This window comes from Stylophora pistillata, chromosome 2 (assembly GCF_964205215.1).
Source record: "Stylophora pistillata chromosome 2, jaStyPist1.2, whole genome shotgun sequence".
NCBI lineage: Eukaryota > Metazoa > Cnidaria > Anthozoa > Scleractinia > Pocilloporidae > Stylophora > Stylophora pistillata.
In genome coordinates this window covers 24,994,875-25,016,850 of record NC_142520.1, presented here as the reverse complement: position 1 = coordinate 25,016,850, position 21,976 = coordinate 24,994,875, and the positions used below count along the sequence as shown (strand labels likewise).

General features: G+C 39.8%; 2 protein-coding genes across 2 annotated transcripts; both read left to right on the top strand.

Moving 5' to 3' along the window:
* The first annotated feature begins 2,721 nt into the window (after window positions 1-2,721).
* On the top strand, window positions 2,722-5,581 carry LOC148738006 (melatonin receptor type 1A-like). Its single transcript, XM_088751325.1, has one exon. It carries the CDS (start codon window positions 3,338-3,340, stop codon window positions 4,358-4,360), a length of 1,023 nt encoding a protein of 340 aa, XP_088607451.1. The 5' UTR covers window positions 2,722-3,337; the 3' UTR covers window positions 4,361-5,581.
* A 2,873-nt stretch (window positions 5,582-8,454) lies between these two features.
* Window positions 8,455-20,220, top strand: LOC111333732 (beta-parvin). Its single transcript, XM_022939360.2, has 13 exons — window positions 8,455-8,614; window positions 9,340-9,423; window positions 10,600-10,670; window positions 11,373-11,475; window positions 12,870-12,931; window positions 13,920-14,001; window positions 14,721-14,904; window positions 15,541-15,560; window positions 16,429-16,490; window positions 17,851-17,919; window positions 18,569-18,670; window positions 19,329-19,398; window positions 19,782-20,220. The coding sequence occupies exons 1-13, from the start codon at window positions 8,491-8,493 to the stop codon at window positions 19,856-19,858; spliced, it is 1,110 nt and encodes a 369-aa protein (XP_022795095.1). The 5' UTR covers window positions 8,455-8,490; the 3' UTR covers window positions 19,859-20,220.
* Window positions 20,221-21,976: the final 1,756 nt, after the last annotated feature.

Here is a 21,976-nt window from a genome sequence, read left to right as displayed (position 1 = left end):
TTTCTTCATCATCATCGTTACTATTATCATTATAATTACTATTATTATTATTATCATTATTTTATCATCATCATTATCATTATTTCAGTATTATAATTATTTTAGGAACCTGTCTTGTGCGACTTTTAGCCTTGTTTCTTGCTACCGAGCAGATATAAGCTAGCTTCGGTCGGACTCATTAAGAGAGGTACCTTTCTTTTGACCTCCACTCTTATCTTTGCTTCAAAATGAAGACCTCCTCACCTCTTGAAAGCCGCAATGTAGCTAACAAGAAGTGCAATTGTTTGTTGAGAAAATCGCTTCCATTATGTTTTTCAATCCCACGCTTCGAGGACCACCTTGTTGTATAACTTATCCATCCTATTGTCTTAGGGTAAAAGCTATAATATTCAAGAGGTTTCGTTAAGTTTTTTTTTTAGAGTCTATCAGTTAGTGTGAGGGCTTTTTGCCAAACCATTCCTTTTGTCATTAATTTTTGAAAAGGCGATAAATGTTTGAAACTCTCTATCTAGTCGTGCGTAGCGAGCGTTAAAGCGGTGAGCCACGAAGCCGTTAGAGACTTGAGTGGGCCTTAATAGATTATGCTAGCATAATTTTTGGCATAATTTGAGCAAACTGGTAAAATTTCTGCCAAGTAACAATGATTGCGTAATTCGCATATTTTGATAATTATCAGATCATTTTTGATGCTACAATTTGATCATTGTTCATCTCTACTCCCAAGCACTTGGTGACGTTATTCGATGTGTTTTAAGTTTTAGTTTAAGTAGTAGCATTTGTAGTTCACTGTGAATCACTGAGCGGCGTTTGAAACGGTCTGAGCCCGGGTTACCATCAGCCATATGTTTATTTGAATTTCATGGTGTTTTTGTTGCGTCTCTTTCTTGAAAACCAACGGCTTCTAATTAAAAAATTAATTTAAAAAAGGAGCATAATTTGGAAAAAAGAGCATAATTTCGCCCAAAAAAAAGCAATGCTACTAGTATAATATGCTACTTTTACTAGTATAATCTATAAAGGCCTAGGCTTGGAGCGGAAGATAGTTAGCTTTAATTAATTTATTGGCGTACAAAAAACCGTATCGGGCACTCAAAAGCGCCAGCTGCGTGAGTCACTCGTTGACAGGTTTACAGATTTTTTTATAATTTCATCTACCGTCTAATCACAAGAACACACCTCACCTTCGCTATTTCGTGATTTCTCTTTTCAAAATCGCCCGACTAGATGTAACTGCAAATATATCCTGTTGTTAAAATGTTAAAAATTAAAGGCCAGAATACTTACGTATCAGCGCCATGTCGACTTTGTACCTCACGCTATGGTGATGTAACTATATGCTGTCCGAGTTATAACCGTGACCCAGAAGGAGAAAAAACTTTTCTTGTCAAAGGCACAAAGTTTTGGAACTCTCTGCCTATCAATATAAGATCTTACGCCCGTATTTACGCATTCACGCAGAACTATTGTGATTTTATAAAGGAAGGTTATGCTGGCTTAGATAGCTTTCCCATAATACCCCTTAATAATGGTATCACATTCACTGTTTTGTTTTGTTTTGTACCGTTTTTATCATTTTTGACCGCTTTTGCCTTTTTAACATTCATAAATTAGTTTTATATCTTAGAGAAGGGTCACATGTTTATCCGGCTGTTCTTGACAGTATTGCGTCACCCTCGGTAAATATTACATTATTATAAAGGCAACGATTATAGGAAAGACTCTTTTACTTTGTGAGTTGGCTTGATCACAACACTCAGTTCACGGGGTCCTTTTCTTCCTCCGACCTAGAACACAGTCTCACATCGCGCCGGGATTTTTGAAGCTCCATTCTTTATTTCTTTCTTTTTATTTTACCAAAAAACAAACGAAACATGTTTGAATTCTATTTGCCAGTGTAGCGCGAATTTAGTTCGATTCACTGATACCCATAGTTACGTTTTAAATTAATCAGATACAATGAAATATATGAAGTTCATATATTTTGAACTGCGGTATTAGATACGTATGATGCACGATCCTCGCAGTAGATAGCACTATTTAAGCAATAGCGAAAATCAGACCTGAAAAAAATCAGGCCTGTACGGGATTCGAACCACTGACCTCTGCGATACTAGTGCAGCGCTCTACCAATTGAGCTAACAAGCCAACTGGGAGCAGGCCGTAATTTAAATAGCGCTATCTACTGCGAGGATCGTGCATCATACGTATCTAATACCGCAGTTCAAAATATATGAACTTCATATATTTCATTGTATCTGATTCATCACTTTCACGGGTTTATTACGAATCAACTTACGGCCTGCTCCCAGTTGGCTTGTTAGCTCAATTGGTAGAGCGCTGCACTAGTATCGCAGAGGTCAGTGGTTCGAATCCCGTACAGGCCTGATTTTTTTCAGGTCTGATTTTCGCTATTGCTTAAATAGCGCTATCTACTGCGAGGATCGTGCATCATACGTATTTTAAATTAAATGTCATCAATTTCTGATGTAAACGGCTTGTATACGCAAAGCCCAGCGGAAATGTAAGTATTGATTGGGTAAAATACATTCAGAAACTAAAACTTAACAACATGAAACCTGAATGAATGGTGCACGAGTAAACATTAATATATTGTCTAAAGGTTCACTTTTTGTTTCTATAGCTACTGCGAGACTTTGTTGCCAAACCTCTGGTGGGCACAATTCTCTGACAACAGTGCAAAACTGTCAGAATTCGTCTAAGTTGCAACTGAAGAATAAACGTTTCATGGAACAACGTTTGAGGGGGGAAAAATTTCTGGTTCGAAAAGTGCGTGTAAGACTGAGTGATATATTTACTTGGTAAATAATTGCGTTTTGGGATCGATTTACATATAAAAAGACAGTAATAATTGTTTTTCGTTAGCGTGGGTAATAAACACTGTCAGTTGTTAGCTTTTGATGATGAGTTGGCTGCCAGAAAGACAATTCTGCAAATGAGTAGAGACAACTATTTGACAGTTACATTTCCTTCTAGCTAATATGTTCACTCCAAAACCTCCTCTTTTTCCTTTTAAAACCTTCAAACGATGTTGGTAATGCGCAGTGGGGGCACTTAATTTTCTAAAGGTGCCAGGCAGGTGCAGTTGCAAATATTATTTTCTCGTACATTATCAGTGGATAAAGAACCCCTCAAAGTTAGTACCTGGGTGATTTTATTCATAAATTAAGATGACTAAAGGAACTCCCGACACACCACAGTGTGACGCTACTGATTCCACATTGAAAATTCTACTAGACATATAAAATTATTTGCAGCGGACAAATTCATTTGTCTTGATTGCTATCAAATGTTGTTCATTTTACGTTCTTGACTTATCATGGATTTACTCGAATCTCTTTCCCACGATCTTGCCAGAAGAGGTAACCATCTGTTGTGGATTGAAACAGTCATGTTAAGCATCATAAATGTCGCAGCATTCCTTGGAAATTTGTCCGTCTGTTATGCTGTGTACCGAAACCAAAGACTCCGCACACTTTCAAACACGTTTGTCGTTGCGTTGGCCGTGAGTGATATTCTGATGTCCACCTGCTGTATGCCATTTTCTGTTGTTACTTTAATTCGTGGCGAGTGGATCTTTGGTGACAACTTCTGCCGATTCCATGGATTCGGAGTGTTTACATTTGGACTAGCATCTTTGCACACCATGGGACTAATTGCAGTAAGTCGATATTTCTGCATTGTCAAACCTGAGAGGTACATCGTGTTATTCAAAAGGCAAAGAATTCTGCTCTACATTGGCGTTGTCTGGTGTACCGCTTTCATTGGCTCCGTTCCTCCCTTTTTATTCGATCACGGGGGCTTCGAATTGCAACCGGGGAAGGCAATGTGCTTGTACACATTCAACACCAATATTGCGTACACCGTCTTCATCGAATGTATCTACATCGCGACACCATTGACATTAATAACAATCTGCTATGTAAAAGTGTTCTACACCGTGTCACGATCTAATCGAGTTTTCTCAGTGGAAAATAACCCCCAGATTCTAAGAGCTAACGTCGAAGAAGCCAAAGTGACTAAGACTTTAGCTGTTGTTATGGTTGGTTTTGCTTGTTGTTGGCTTCCAGTGTGTATCATAGACTACATTGATGCAGCTCAAGGTGAGCCCACTTTGCCCAGAAAAGCTTACCTTACATACGGTTTCTTGGTCTATTTGAGCAGCACAATCAACCCGTTCATTTATGGAGCCACAAATAAGCATTTCAGACGAGAATACAAGGCGATTTTGAGCGACACGTTTTGCATGAAAATCTGTCGCTGTTCAGAAACGTACGAAGCAGAGTCCTCTAGCGATTGTCGAAGAAATGGCCCAAAAGTACAGACCACAAGCTTGGCGTAAATGAAACGGAAACAATACAAACGAATAACCTTTGTTTGAACTTTCGAACTCGTTGAAGGTTATTGTTAGTGCCATTTTTACGTAACTTCCTAAGGTAAAAAGGCTGATAGTTTCTAAAGAAACTGTTTGGCGCTGTGTCGGTGGGGGTAACGAGATAATTTGAATATATCAAAAACGTTGAAATGGTAAATTGGCCACCGTTACGGTTCTAAGAGCTGACGTTTCGAGCGTTAGCCCTTCGTCGCTCCGACGAAGGGCTAACGCTCGAAACGTCAGCTTTTAGAACCGTAACGGTAGCCAATTTACCATTTCAACTTTGTTGATATATTCAAATTATTCCTAAGGTAAAGTCAGCTTACAGTCTCGGGAGTCAGCTACGGAGCTTCGTCACTGGTTTCCGTAGTACGAGGTAGAGTATGTCCTTCTACTTCCCTCCTAGATGAGATGCTAGTCCATCGCTTGCCCACCTCTCGAGTGACCCAGTGATATTCCTACATATGAAAAGAAACATAGTGGGTCATTGCAACCTGGTCAGGGTCTGCGCACTAACCAGGAACTCTCGAACATGAGTCCTGCTCTCTAAACATTACGCCATCTTGTTTCCTACAATATCCGTACAACATTCCCATCGGACTCCAATGCCTTTCCTCTCAGAAGGGCGATTATCAATGACGAATTAAACTGAGATGACTATCAGTGTGAGCCACAAACCTTAATATTTGTCTTATTTGCCACACCATGCCATCCACTTTTCACAGCTGGAAACGATAACTTTTTTTTCTCGTATGATAGAATCGATTTGTAAAGGCAACATTTCAACGGATCGTCGAAACGATCTTGGTTTGAGGCACCACATAACAGCACGCCTCTAGGTTAAAATCCATGGCTATATGCCACACTGTTGGACCGGTAATGAAGACCGGACACGTTTCTTTTCTTTCTTTTTTTTTTTTTAATTTACTCAACTTTAATAATACAGATCTTAGTAAACAAATTGTTGATAAATTAACAATTAAAAAAAATCGCAAGATCTGAATAATTAGGTCAGTTTATACAGAATACGAGGATTCCTTATAAAAATAAACTGCCCCAATTAAAAAAACACATATATATATATATATATGTGTGTGTTTTTCTTTTTATAGATATATATATATAAAGTGTGGCTTGATTTTCGCAGAACAGTGCTCAATACATAGAAGTAGAGCGAAGTATATATTGTGGGAGGAAAAAGACATGAACTTGTAGTTTACTTGTCTTTTTCCTCCCACAATATATATATATATATATATATGTATATATAATTATACCTCAAGAATTAGGTTACTTGAACTTTTACTGCAACTCTGAGTTTCATGCCTCTTGCGAAGCAATCGTCAGGCAACTGCCAGAAATAACGGTTACAATTACGATTGTAACCGTTATTTACGTATATGAGCACGATCCTTCGCAGTAAAGCACTATTTGAGCAATAGTGAAAATCAGACCTGAAAAAAATTTCAGGCCTGTACGGGATTTGAACCACTGACCTCTGCGATACTAGTGCAGCGCTCTACCAATTGAGCTAACAAGCCAACTGGGAGCAGGCCATCAAATTAATTCGACATAAACCCGTAGATGATAAATCAAACAACAACAAACATATGGAACATATGTGTGAACTATACGTCTCATAACCGCAGTTCACACATATGTTTCATATGTTTGTTGTTGTTTGATTTATCATCGACGTGTTTATGTCGAATTAATTTGATGGCCTGCTCCCAGTTGGCTTGTTAGCTCAATTGGTAGAGCGCTGCACTAGTATCGCAGAGGTCAGTGGTTCAAATCTCGTACAGGCCTGAAATTTTTTTCAGGTCTGATTTTCACTATTGCTCAAATAGTGCTTTACTGCGAAGGATCGTGCTCATATACGTCTCATAACCGCAGTTCACACATATGTTTCATATGTTTGTTGTTGTTTGATTTATCATCTACGGGTTTATGTCGAATTAATTTGATGGCCTGCTCCCAGTTGGCTTGTTAGCTCAATTGGTAGAGCGCTGCACTAGTATCGCAGAGGTCAGTGGTTCGAATCCCGTACAGGCCTGAAATTTTTTTCAGGTCTGATTTTCACTATTGCTCAAATAGTGCTTTACTGCGAAGGATCGTGCTCATATATGTTATTTCAGTGCGGGCGAATTTCGCGGATATTTATTTACGGGGAGTGCGTGACAGAAGTATGCGAAGCGGAACGGAATTGGCGCGTTGTTGTGTTGCTGTTTCTATTTTCTTCATTAAATGAAGAAATTTTCTGGTCGTCAAGGTGTTTTTCTTCGTTCGATTCATCTAATGAACTTGGATCTATATTTGCCAGCCATTCTGACTCTTCGTTGTCGGAAATATGATTCCAATTGTCCGCCAGTTTTTTTTTTTTCGCAATTACAATTCAATTCTTCGCTTGTGCGATGCGAGAAAACTTGTTTAACCGGTACTCTACAATAGACGAGTACAAATACCGCGTGATATTTGTATTCGTCTATGGCGTTATTTGTACTCGTCTAGGTGTAGTTGGATAATAAATGTAAATAAAATAGATAAACTTTAATAGCTGACACAATTACCGGTAGCCCAGTAGTTTACATTGCGGGCTATAAACAAATAATTCAAATTCAACATAACATTGTTAAGAATCCCAACTGGCCGGAGGCAAACCAGTTGGCTATTTACAAGCATGGCCGAGGATCTGAACTCGGAGTTACCGTGAAACAAATTCAGGTAGTGGTCAGGACGGGACTTGAACCCGAGGGTGACGGATTGCGAGTCCGACACGCTAACCACTCGGCCACGCTGCCTCCCCTGGCTGTGTCACGCTGTCTACCCTGGCTGTGTCACGCTGTCTCCCCTGGCTCCCCATATGGCTGTGTCTAGAAAGCAACGGAACATTATATTCTTTGTACCTTTTTTTTTCTAGACCGGTCTAGATGCCGGTCTAGATGGGAAAATCTAGACCGCTTTCAAAATTGATTTCAGCCAATCAAATTCCATCTTCTAATATTTCCTTATCTTTGGTTTTGTTTTCCGCAATGAAAGCAGCATCGATTCCCAATGATCAAAGGTATTTATTATTTAAAGGTATTTAACTTGGTCTTCAACAATCGACAAATGAGGTGAAATGGCAATGACCAAGGGAGTAAGAGAGAATCCGTGGCCTTTCGAGCTCAAGAATCTGAACACTCTAGGCAGTAGTTGAAAGATTAAACTCTTTCCAAACCCCTTCGGTAACTGCTTGAAAACATCTCTCCTTCCCACGATGTTCTCGATAATTAGTTTTTGTTCAGATTTCAATTAGCTAACCTGAAATACAGCTAAGCTTTCTGTAAGCGCTTACTGGAGGTCATCCACGAACTTGACGTTCTCTGCAACTTTGGCCATATTGTGAAAGACTTTACCACAAAGCAAAGATTAGATTTTGGCGCGCACAGAAAGCTACGTAAGTATTAGCGCCAGTTGCTCGACATACCTGCGTGGCTCGTGCGACGAGATAACTTCACGAGATTGGCAAAGTTTCAGTCACAGTAAATCGTACAAAAAAGCTAGAAAGATTTAAGCTTACATCTCATTTAATGTTTAAAGCGACCTATCAACGCCTACAACCATCGTGTTTTATACGAACCTCGCAAACTTTTATACACGTTCTCTTGTGATACCTGCGAAAGTATTCAGTATAATTTTCGGTGAGATTTTTTCGGACAATCTGGTCGATTTTCTCTTACACTGTGTGCTGAGACTGACACTTTTCACCTCGAGCAAGGCTCCGTCGCACGGCCCGAACAACCAAAGCGAGCAACTGAGCTTGTTGTATATGTGCGTATTAAAACACACGAAAGAAATGTAAAGCACACTTCACTATGATTGGGCAGAAAAAAACAAAGATTTTCTGGCACCAATCAGATGCCAGAACGACTGCGACCGTTTGGAACTAGTCTCTCTTTTAAAAGACAATGTCCCCAGGAGCTCTTCTGCCCCTTGAAATCGACTCACAGCCCCTAAGTCTCCGAGGATAATCAAATTCGCGAATTCGGTAGTTCCCAGTCCTTGTGAGACAGAGCCATATAATAATTACGTGATATAAAATAGTAATCACAAACATGGCGTCTTCTCCGGTGAACCCAAGTTCGCCAACTGGCACGCTAAAAAGGGACGCCTCAAAGAAAGACTCTGGCAAACTTGGCTGGGTTGGAACACTTACTAGAAGAAAAAAAGGCCAAGAAGGTAGGATTCTGGGATTAAAGACAAAAACGTTCTGTTTGGAAATCTGAATTATTCAACGTGCGATCAAAGGATCTTGACTCTGACAGCTCAAATTTGAAGTTTATCATTTTCTTTTTTATGCTTCTTTGTGCCATCTGATTTACCTTACAAGACTTAACGAGGAATCTACAGTAATTTTCATCGGGCTTGTACCATCAAATTTCAATTATCACTTCTGAAACACATTGGCTGTCTTTGATCGGTGAATTATGCATTCGATTTTTGTAAATTCCATCGCGAATTCCAGCATTTTAACACACCCTTTCCTGTTACTAAGCACACTCTCGATCATAAAATTTTTCGATAGGCGAAGGTATTTTAGATGGTGAAGTATCTCGACGAATTTAAGTAGCACTCAAATGGTGTGTTCACAGTTCGATGGAATAACTTTCTGCAGGTGTACTCTCTCGTCAGGGAATCTCCTATGTTTATTTTAACGTCCAAACTTACACGCTTAAATAATTTGGCAGTGTTATCAAAATGTGGTAGTGTCGGTCTCGTCGAGAGATTTTTCTTTTTAGCGGTTTTTTTTTTTCATGAGCTCATGGAATCATGGTTTGGTTTTAGAATGGTGCAATGACAGCGACACCCATTATTTTTACTTTCGTCAAGAATTTCCCAGTAAACAATTCTTTTAATTTTTTTATGTTTCTTTAAATGTAAACAAATACGGTTTATTCTTACAGTTGATGAGCTTGAGACAGAGGGGAGGCATGCCATTGAATCTCCAACTACACCAATCACAGTAGCACCGGACACGTTTGATCTAGGTTTGTTATGAAGAGAAAAGCTAAAATAGAACCTTTTTACTCTACTACATAATTAGGGTTCATTACTGTGACGATTGCTGTCACACATTTCATGAAACGGCAGTACACATGTATGATTTTCATATATTATTCAAATTATTGTTATCACTTCGACGGGTTTAATATGAACCAACATAATTACCAGCTCCTAGTTGGCTTGTTAGCTCAGTTGGTAAAGCATTGCACTGGTATCGCAGAGGTCGTGGGTTCAAATTCTGTAGAGGCCTGAATTTTTTTTCGGGCCTTATTTCCTCTTCTACATAAGAGGGGTTCATTACTGCATGGATTACTTTCATACATGGATCTTTATATGTTTGTAGCTTAATGTTTAACCCTCTAACTCCCATGAGTGATCAAGACAGAATTTCTCCTTACAACATCAATACAATATCCAGCAGACAAGTGATGAGAATAAAGAAAAATATCAATCAGGGGATTATTGGTTCATACATACATACATAGGTTTATTGACCACTCTTCATAAGGCTTTTCAGGGTCAACACCCACCGTTCCCTCCCCAGGGAAGGACATCTACCACACAGTAGTCTCGTGCGTGGGAAATTAACGTCTCCTACCACTAACCCTGCAGCAAATGGGGCCTACGGTTTATTCATCCTTATCTGAGAAGACTAGAATATCTATTGATTTCTTGTCATAGAAAGGTAGCAAATTCTCCTCAGTTATTTTAAGACCATGAGTATTGGTTCGACCGGGGCTCGAACCCTCGACCTCCCGCACAACATTATATGAGTCCTATGGCAGACTGAAAGGAGAATTGCCTTTGAGGCCATGGCATTTATTAGTCCACCCAGTCATTTCAACTTCTTAACTCCCAGAAACGATTAACATATAACTTCTCCCCATCATATCCATACATTATCCGGCAAATAGGTAATGAGAATACTCAAACTTATCAGGTACAACCTGTTATCTTGATCTAAAACTGAATTCTTGTTACTCATTCACAAGGAAATGTGTAGTAGCTAGAGGAGAGAATTAACAATCTGATCTTGGGAGATGCAAGGTTAACATTCAAATATGATTACTTGCTCCTTACATGTGTTGTTAAAATTTTTCTAACCCTTAATCTACGTGATTTCTTTTTTTTTTTTTTCTTTCAAATTTTGTACTCAACAGATGAAAATGAACAACGATCAATGGTGGAACCTGCTTCGCTTGAAAGTATAAAACTTAAGGAACTGAAAGAGGTGACTGAAAACAATGATGCACTTATTATTTGTTAAAATGATTTAATGTGATGAGAACGCTGGCTATTGTGACAAGTAAAGTCACTTAACAGGGCTCGACACTGACGGTAGCCCACTAGCCACAGACTAGTAAACATTCAGTTTTGGCTTGTGGTTTTCAATTTCCACCAGCCAGTTTGGCAAGTAAACAAACTGAAATTGTCGTGACATCTAAAAACATCTAAGATGTCACTAGCCATTAGGCTAGTAAGTTGAAAAGTTAGTGTTGAGCCCTGCTTAAGATGATCAGCAATAATGCAAGATTAAAATGTACTTGCATTTTTTTTAATTCTAGTAATTAGTCTTCATTACCAATTGACCTCAGGAGAGTGATGTGTTATTTAGATAGAACTTTATTTCACTGCTTTTTCAATTTTATCACACAATCTTCAGAACCTTAGGGGTGACTCACGACTAATTTCTTCTTACAATATCACCCTGAATACAAAATTAAGGTCACAAGAATAAAGGAAATGATCACCAACTAAAGAAGCTCTTGATTGTTAAACAAATTCTTCTTGTCAGCACCTTAGGAAATGTATAGAGAACAGTATGGAGAATATGCATACTGATGCAAGTGTATAAAGGGTTAACTTAAGAGGTCACATAAGAATTTGTCCCATGCAGCCCTTAACATGTACACACTCTTTATTTATTTGGTAGGTATTGCTCGACTGGATTAATGACGAACTTTCAGAACACCGAATTGTCCTCAGGGACATTACAGAGGACTTGTATGATGGTCAAATTCTTGCCGTTCTTATGGGTATGTCATCAGCACAGATTGTACTCATGTTTGCACCTGTATATTTGGATTTATGTACTTGGTGTGCATTGTCGGTCCATTGGATGCTGGATACTTGTACCTTATACAAAGAATCGTTTTAAGAATATATCATCTTCCTGTGTTGCCATTATTAGATCTTCACAGGAAGCTTTTAAATTGTGGCTAAAGTGGGTGATACACTTAGCAATTTTATTTGTCAATAGTGGCAAATAACAATAACAATGACAATGATAACAATAACAATAACATTTATTATTTGTATTGCACCTTTTCTATAAAATATTCAAAAGCGCAAATATGATAACAAATATGATTGCCAGCAAAAAATCTCTGATATCTGACATGCTAAGGAGTGAAAATTAATCATAATTAATTATAATTAATGAACATTATAATTAATGTTCCAGGCACACCTGCTGAATTTTTGGCTGAGTGTGTCACTGGCTTTAGAAATGAATTGGATTGCTCGGGGATTTCTGTGTATCCAAGGCAGAGGGCATTACAGTTTCAAAAATGTTTTGAATGTGAAAATGTTTCTAATTTACTACAGCTTCCTTGAAAATATTCCTGGTTGTTTTAATTTCTGACCTAACTTAAGTTGATTCCTTGTCTTGGGTATTTTGGTGCATGTACATGTGGTGTGACAAAAGTGCTCAAATTGCATAATTCCATCGCTCCATCTTTGGGTAATTAATGGTAAATGTGTGGCTCCATCTTTTTGAATATACCAGGTCCCACCAATGACATGGCTCTATTGTTTTGCAACCCACAATTCCTGGACTTGTTCTGACAAGGGCTAATGCTCCAAACGTCAGCTACAGAATCTCTTCATGGTGACCAATTCACATTTATCAACTAAGTTCATAAAACCAAATTAACTCATGATGCTCCCTAATGATGCAGCGCCGCAGTTTCTTTAGAAACTTAATCCCCTTTATTTATGTGCAGTTGCTGTCTGTTTTGCCAAAACAGAAAGGAATAGAAGAGGGTTCAAACAATTTTTCTTTTTTTTTTGTGCAAAGAGTCAGTGTATTACAAGAATCTGAGTTCCATGGAATCATGTTTCATGCTGAGGGTAATTTTCCCTTCTCCCTCTCCTTTATGCATTAAGCCCTGGTTGTTCAAAGGATGGATAACACTATCCATTGGATAAACTCAATCTGGTGGATAGCGCAGTATGTACTGCTATCACATATCCGCTGGATAGCAATATTATTTATCTGTTGGATATTGTTATCCTTCCTGGGCCCAGATTGGCAGGCTACTTTCCTTATTGGATATAAGATTTCTGTGTAGTCAGTTTTTATCATCACTCCAGTTCTATAATTTAGTCATTTTATGATGTTGGCATTTTTTCTTTTTTTTTTTTTTAGATAAACTTGCTGGGATTAAGCTCTCTGAATTTGAAGAGGTCACTCAGTCAGTGGAAAGCCAGGTAAGTAAATTCATTGATAATTGTACACAGCAGTTTGGCCTTAACAATGTATGGCTTAACTCTTTACACCCTAATTTCAGTATCATATGGTTCTGTACAGGGTTTCTGCACTCCTTGAAAGTCCTTAAATTTAATTTTTTATGTTTTCAAGGGTTGAAAACCCTTGAATTTGGACTCAGATCCTTTAGAATTTCTGAAAAGTCCCAGAAAATATGTGCAGATGAATCAAAGTCAAAGTTTTGTTTTGTTTTCAGTGTTCAAAGTGTAAGTTTCTAGCACAACTCACTAAAACGAGTTTTCCTTTCAATTCCTGGTGCTGACAAGGAGAATTTGTGTAACTTAGTTGGTGATCATTTCCTTTATTCTCCTGACCTTAAAGAGGAATTCTTTGGCGATTTTATAGGAAGGAATTAGATGCTGGTCACTGTTAGGGGGTCAAAGGAAAGGATTAAGGAAAGGAAAAAGAAAACTCTGTTCCCTTCCCTGGATTTTCCACCCCTTTCCCTCCCTCTCCCCCTCCCTCCCTTTCCTCCCCCTCCCTTCCTTCCCTCCCTCCCCCTCCCTCCCTTTCCTCCCCCTCCCTCCCTCTCCCTCCCCCTCCCTCCCTTCCCTCCCCCTCCCTCCCTCCCTCTCCCTCCCTCCTCCTCCCTCCCCCTCCCTCCCTCCCTCCCCCTCCCTCCCTCCCTCCCCCTCCCCTCCCTCCCCCTCCCTCCCCTCCCTCCCCTCTCCCCTCCCTCCCCCCCCACTTTTCTAATGGAACTCTCTCAAGGTTAAAAACAATTTTTTCTTTATGTATGTTATAGCTCAATAAATAAACCTTTATTTGCTTTGTTGCTCTAATCACTCAGACTCGACTAGCGTGTGATGTTACATACATTATAAACAAACTTAACACATAGTGTAATCTTGTCATATTGTACTTGAATAAGAGCAGTTACTTACTCTGTGTACTACTGAACTCCTAACACCACTGATTTCCATCTTGTAGAGAGCCAGACTGTCTATTTTGCTAGAGCAGGTGAACAAACTGTTAGGAGTCCCTCAGCATAGAGCAAAATGGACAGCAAATGGTGAGTCTCTAAAGAGTATAAAAGTGTCTTTGTGGACCTTACTTTCGGGTCGAGGTGTCGAGAAGTAAGAAAAATTATCCAGTAGGAGTTACCGTTTGATTGATGACCAACTTCTCATCGTCAAAATTGTAAGGATTGTATGGGGGACAGTATGAAGAATTGGTGTTAAGATAAAGGTATTGTGGAACCTTGATTTAACAAACTGCCAAGGGTCTGGGGAAATTGGTTGTTGTATCAAGGGTTCGTTATATCGGGGCTCTGTGGCATACATTTTACTGTACCTTTAGCCGGGCTGGAACTGAAGTATCCTTCGTTATACCCGAGGACTTCGTTATATAGAGATTCGTTAAATCGAGGTTCCACTTTAGTTAAAGAGCAACAGCTAACATGGTTCAAAATGCAGAGTTAAACAAGGAGTGCAAGAGATTAGCCCTTTTCCTCCGATGAGTGATCAAGACAGAATTTCTCCCTATGACATCAATACAATATCAAGCATATAACTGGGGAGAATAATGAAAAATATCAATTAGGGAATTATTAGTTGATCCAATACCAAATTCTCATTGGTTACATTATAAGAATTGTATGGCTGACAGTTCGGAGAATTACTAATGAGATCGTGGGAGTGAAAGGGTAGACTTTTTAACATGCAAAAATTGATACAAAAGTCTCAATAGAGTGCGCTTTGTATGTATGTTTTTTTTTTTTTTCTAACACAGCTATACACGGTAAGGATATTGTGGCCATACTTCATCTGTTGGTTGCACTGGCGCGCCACTTCGAGAGTCCCCGCAAACTTCCAGGAGGTGTCCGAATAAATATGGTGGTGGTACAGAAAAAAGGAGGAATTCTGCTGCCGAACAAGATTGTGGAGGAAATTACAGCCCCCAATGAAGGAGAAGAGTAAGTTGTTGTGGAGGGTAATCTTATTGATTTTCTTCAAGAGTGGGACAAAGGAAAATTCGCAGCTTTCTTGTAGTTTTTGGAATTGTGTGGTTTCCTGCCCTACCACTTGGCTTTAGAGAACTCATGAATTTAACAAATCGACAGTGGTAGACAGGGGCAAAATGTTTTGGGGTCAAAATATTGTGAACTCACGAGGTGCAGCCGAGTAGGTCGGCAAAACATTTGACCACTGTGATGACGAATATCGTTGTCGATGAGTGTAGAGACCACGCAATACCAAAGTCGATTTGTTTTTTACCACAATATCGACGTCAAACGAAACGATTCTTTCAGTGCGTGACACGTTGACGCGAACAGCATTGTCTGTACTCTCATCGACGATGGCAAATTGGCCAATACGACTGCGACATTACTGCCAATTGTGGCGCTAACTTCAATTTTTTTTTTACTGATTTATTTTTTTGTATTGACACGGGGGACGTACTTCGCCGTAAAGGGTGGAAGGCTTGTAGTGTGACAAACTACGTTAGTACACCCAAGTGTAGGATGAAAATGCTACTCCTTCACTGAAACCTGAATCTCTATTAATGTCCCATTAAAATTTCTTCTTCTTTCTTTCTTTTCTTTCTTTAGTGTACAAAACGGAAAACCAGGTAAACAATGTTTGTTCTGGGGATAATTTTGACAGCATCTCATTTTACGTTTATTTCTTGTTGTGTTCTGCGTTAGACATTTTAATTACCCTTACATCGCTAATTGTGGAGAGGCGGTGGCCTCATGATTGGTGCGCTCGACTCCGGATCGAGTGGTCCGGGTTCGAGCCACAGCCGGGACATTGTGTTGTGTTCTTAGGCAAGACACTCTACTCTCACAGTGCCTCTCTTCACCCAGGTGTTTAAATGGGTACCGGCAATTTAATGCTGGGGGTAACCCTGCGATGCACTGGCATCCCATCCAGAGGGGAGTAGAAATACTCCTAGTCGCTTCATGCTACAGAAACCGGAGTTAAGCATCGGCCTAATGGGTCACTAGGCTTGTAAACAGACTTCACCTACATCGCTAATTATACGGTTAAGTTCCTTTTATGGCTTAAACAGGCATAGTACTCTGCCTCACAGAATAACAAAGCTTTTAAATTTCCTAGACTTACCGTTGGTCTGTGTCGCTGGCGGTTTTCAATGTTTGATCTTAAAACCAAAAGAAATTGGTGTAATGTATTCATAATTGTGCTCTGCTCCGAGGAGCAGTTTTTTTTTTTTTTTTTTTTTTTTCTTTTTTCGGCCCGTGACACAAGCAGTAAGGCACACGTCTCGCATGCACGCTCGCTCCATTCTCGCGAGCTGAAATATGGCGATTCTGGAAAGGACGTGCATCACAGAAGATATTTCACATTATTTTTAGTCGTTTTACACTCTGTACAGCTTTTGTTTGTCGTCATGAACTAGCTTTCCTTTAACTGTCATATTTCTACGAACGTAACTCACTTCCCCCTCGCTTTTTTATTTTTTTCTGTAAATATAGAAAGAGATGCCTTTGACGCGCTTTTTGACAATGCCCCTGAAAAGCTGAATGTTGTGAAAAAGGTATTTCATGTGATAATACTATGTACAGTTCAATCCAGGTTAAAGATTCCAATGAGCATATTAGTTTCCACATTGGCAGAGCAAAAAGATTGCTTCTGTGAATATCAGTGAAATAAGGTATTGATTAGAGTCAAGTCAGTTCGCAGACGATCACGTAACAATGTTGACTGGTGCCCACGAGTTCAAATCATTTCCTGAGCAGACAATGATTTATGTAATTGTAGGAATTGCAGTGGCGAGAATAAGTTAAAAATTAAATACTCATTGCTTCTGAGGTTGTCTAAGTCGAATGGGTTAATTAAAGTGTTTAGGTAACAGGTATATAATTTTTTTTTCTTTTGTCCATGATTAATGTTACATGCGCTTGATACACGGTGACCTATTGATCTGTGAGCTCGACCCCGGGTCGAGAGGTCTGGGCTCTAAGCTTGGTTGTGTTCTTGGGGGGAACACTTTTCTTTCACAGTGCGTCTCTCCTTACAGGGTCCAGTTGTTCGAAGGCCAATTAGCTCTAACCCAAGGAGAAATTTTTAATCCAGGTTTCTTTATTCCTTGTTCTAAAGCCTATTTGGAATAATTGTGCCCTATTCATTATTGAGCATTCAATCGTCAACTCGTTCCCAAAAAGAATCCTACTGAAGTCTCTCTCTCAAAGCTTTCAGATCTGAAATATACCGCCGCCCAGTTAGCTCAATGGATAGTGTGCTGGACTATTGTGCGGGAGGTCGAGGGTTCGATTCCCGGCCGGACCAACACTCAAGGTCTTAAAATAATTGAGAAGAATTTGCTACCTTTCTATAACGTCAAGAAATGGTTAGATATTCTAGTCTTCTCGGATAGGGACGAATAAATGGAGGTCCCGTCTCCTGCAGGGTTGGGGGTAGGAGACGTTAATTTCCCACACACGAGATTACTGTGTGATGGATGTCCTCCCCTGGGGTGGGATGGGTGGGTTTACTGGGCCCGCAGTAATTGGCGCTAGCTGTTGCGGTGTTCCTGCTGGTCGGCGAAGCTAATAAACCAAACTGAAATCAGATTTCACACTTATCTTGGGTTATCTTAACCCTGCTTTGAAGAACCCGGCCCAGAAGTTTAAAGGGATACTGGTGATTTGTCAGGGAAGCCAGATGAAATGGGGGACGGGGGAAGCGAGGGGAAAGAGTAACTTTGCAATGGACTGGCATTTCATCCAGGGAGTGATCAGTAATACTTCCAGTCGCTTCATGCTCCATGGAAACCTCTGCTCCGGCTGGATGGGCCACTTGGCTCGAATACAGACTTAACCTTAATGGGAAATGCAAGTCTCGGTCAAAATGAAACTTTCGTTTCTTGATTTTGTTTTGCTTTTTTTCTGTGGCAGTCCTTGCAGGTCTTTGTCAACAAGCACCTGGCAAAGTTGAGTCTAGAGGTTGCTGAGGTTGATTCACAGGTGGCTATACATTTTTGTGTGGTTGAAGGGTGCATAACTCAAGCTTAAGTTTTTAAATAATGTTAAAAGGAAATTGCATTTTCAGGGACCAGGGGGTTCAGCAAAAGCAGGTTACCGCCGCATGTTTTACCTCGTCGCTGTCTGATTAGCTTGCGAGGAGGTTCTCGTGTTCGAGTTTCGCCTTGCAGTCCCTTTCCGGGCTTCTTACATCCTCGGTAGCCGCTGAGGGAGAAAGTTTTTGGAACCCCTGGGAGACCCTCTTTCTGCCGCTAAGGGAAAAGGCATTGAAACCCCTGGGGGGGCCCTTTCTCTGTCGGTAACAGAAAAAAGTTTTTGAAACACCTGGGGACCCTCTTTCTGCCGCTAAGAGAAGAGGGTCTTGAAACCCCTGGGGGACACTCTTTCTGCTGCTGAGGGAAAAAGATATTGAAACCCCAGGGGGACCCTCTCTATGTCACCGAGCGGCAAACTTGTTGAAACCCCTGGGGAACCCTCTTTCTACGAGAGCATGAAGTTGCTTTGCTCAGAGAAACTATTGTGTGAGTATTGTTGCAGCCTTTACAAATGAAAAAGTTAATAATTTGATAAATGATGACAATAATTTAGTTTCATCTCGAAACAACTCTGATTGGTCTTGTTATGTTCGCAGTTTCACGATGGCGTCTACCTCATCTTCTTGCTGGGACTTCTAGAAGGCTTCTTTGTTCCTCTCTATCAGTTTTATATCACTCCTACCACCAAAGATCAGAAGGTACCGACAGAGCTATTATCGTAGCCTGCAGAACAGACGTAATTTTGGCGAGCGGGTGCTTAGTATTTTCTTAGCGAAAATTATGACCGCCAAATTTGACTTTGATGGAAGCGGAAGGCTGGGGAGAGAGAGAAATTTGTACTAAGGGGCTGAGCGACAGTTAAAAAAAATGGGAACGGGGTGAGTGTGGGGGGGGAGGGCGCCCGCTACTTCCTACCGTCGACTTTTACTCAAAATTAAACATGGCCGGTTGAATAAACAATAGCGCGCCTCTTAACGTTAACTCGGCCTACTAAGATGCCAGTACTGCAAGCTACTTTTATCCAGAACGCATAAAAGTTACTGAAAACAGAATTAAAATAATTAGCTGAATTCTACGCGAATTTTAATAGGTTCTCACTCATGATCAATTCAAGGATAAACGCATAATGACCCCGCTCTGTACAATTCTTTTTTTTTTTTTTCCGCTTCTTCATCGCATAAAACAGAGACTCCACGTTTCGGGGTAACTGTTTAGCAACAGACCACAGATGACGCCACACGATGTCACTGATGCTCTCACAACATTTTCACTTCATTCGTGATCGTTTACCCTACAACTCCACTCCAAGACAACATGGAATCTATTTGGATATTTTTGTTTTGTTTTTATCCACAGCTTCATAATGTAACCTTAGCTATCGACCTGATGAGAGACAGTGGATTAAAGTTCTACGCCAAGCCTGACGGTATATAAAAATTGTAAAACACTTTGCAGAAGCCAACTGTCAAATATAGTAACCACTTCCTGCCCCCCCTTCCCACCCCCATTTCCCCCCATCCCACCCCCATTTCCCCCCATCCCTGGTTATTTTCAGTCATAGTTTTCTACCCTTAAGCTCTTACACTTTCACATCAGTATGCATATTCTCCATACTGTTGTCTATGCATTTCCTAAGGTGCTGACGGGGACAATTTGTTTAATAATCAAGAGTTCCTTCAGTTGGTGATCATTTACTTAATTGTCATTACCCCAGTGTGTGATTCAGGGGTGATATTGTAAGGAGAAATTAAGTGCTGGTCAATCTTAGTTTTCAAGGATTAACGCTTAACTGTATTTATCTACTTTCAGATGTCGTTCAAAAGGATCTTAAGTCCACTTTAAGAATCCTTTACTGCTTGTTCCAAAAGTTCAAGAGCCTCAAGTAGTTTAGACGTTAATTGACCGTTTGTAAAACAAAATTGCAACGAGAAATAAGACTCTAACCTTCTCCTTTTCGTTGATATTTATCCCTTATCTGAGTAGGCTAGATTTAACAACCACTCTGCTAATTACCTTTCAAGACCAAATTCTTCCGAAATCTCTCTTTGGTTTGGAAGAAGACGGCAAATTAGGTATTTGTGAAAAACAAACAAACGAGCAAACAGCCATTTGCACGTGAAAACGTAAACAGACAACAAAACTATGGGAGACAAAATTTTAATTTCCTGCTCAAGTGTTCCATCTTGGACGTAAAACGCAACATGTGATAGAGAATAAATATTTGTTGGAAGTTATTTTCCACAGCGCACATCTCCATGGTGCGGCCAGTACCTTACGCGTGCGCTCAAAACGAGTGTCTTTAAATGTGTCTCAGCTTTTTAATTCACAACAATGACCAAAACAGAATTTCTCCTCAAAATAATTAATACAATATCAAGCAGACAAGTGATGAGATCATAGGAAAGTATCAATCAGAGATTATTAGTTGATCCGATACCAAACTCTCCGGGCAAACATCACAAGAATCGTGTGGCACATGGTAAGAAGAATAACTATTGGTGAGAGCTACTGCTTCATGCGGTAAAACAGGGGGGGGGTGGGGTGGTTAATGTGTCAACTAAAACAAATTGTCAAATCTCTTTTTTATTTTATAATCTTGTGAAAATGAAATGAAGGTGGTGTTAGTTGCCCAACGACTGTCACGCCATCACGCAACCTTTTCTAACAATGATGTTGTCTGACATATTTCTTACGACTTGCATAACGAGGCGAGCAAGTAGGTAAAATCTGCTGCGGAAAGGTGATGTTTCTCGCAAGCAGCTACTTATTTTGTTAAATATATATTGTAAATTTATTTTTATACATTATTTTTGAGATACAAAAAATAATAATAAATCTTGTTCGTTCAAATGCTCACGGGGTTTTTAAATGCAAAAGGAGTAGGATTTCTCACTTTATGTTATTGTTATTATTGTTATTATTATTATTATTATTATTATTATTATTATTATTATTATTACCTTTTTCAATGCACTTTTAAACCTTGATGGGGTCCAAATATCCCGGATTCCCTCTTTAATAAAAAAACTTCGTCCTGAGCATTTTAACTTTTCAGCCTTATCAAGCCTCTCTTTTCCCGTCTCCCCTCCCCTAACCTAACGATATTTTCTAAACCTTCAAAACTCTCGTCCCATTCCTCACATGCATGTTTTCCTCCGCTTAAACGTTTTCGCCACCAGGGACTTTCCCCCAGTCCTACCTTTTCATGCCCTCCGACGGATTTTTTTTCGTGGAGAAGAAGAATATCTGCCATGAAAAGAATGAAAATTCAGTGGAGGATGCGCAATATTTTGACGTGGTTTGTGCTCAAGATCTAGATCTCAATCGAGTTAACCTAACGGAAGTAATCGATTCCGAAAGGGAATCAGGAAAAGGGACAAAAAATCTTAGCCAATGAGAACTCTGGTTAGAAACAGGCATGCTAATTTGGCATCATGAATCCGTTTTCGCAATTAATCCGCTATATATTAATCTCAATCTAAACGAAGCAAAATATTTTCTCCCACACGAGGGTATTTTATTATACCTCACCTTTCCACATGACTACATTTTCATTTGAAAACTTACGAATTCCTAATTCTTGTCCAGGTTAAGAGCCCGGAAATAATTACGTTCCGTTTGTGACGCTTTCTTCATTACCGTTTTTAAATCCCTCCGTTTTTACCTGATCACACAAGAAACGCAACACTTGAGGAACGATACGTTGTCAAAACATTCCACTTTTCTGACACAAGGTTACCAACACAGGCTGAGGCCGGGAAAATAATTTAAAATATTTTCAATCCACTCGAAATGGCATTCCAGTTTTTAATTAAAGACGTTTAATAAATCTTACATGCGCCTGCACGGGCGAGACGTGGAGCATGCATCACGTGCGCGCTAACCCCTTCGGTGCCCTCAATGATCGACACAACTACAAGGAAGGCCCTCATGACGAAAAGTTTCTGACTTATTGAAAAACCTTCCATAAAACTTCCCTAATAGTCCTTTTTACAGTTGTGGGC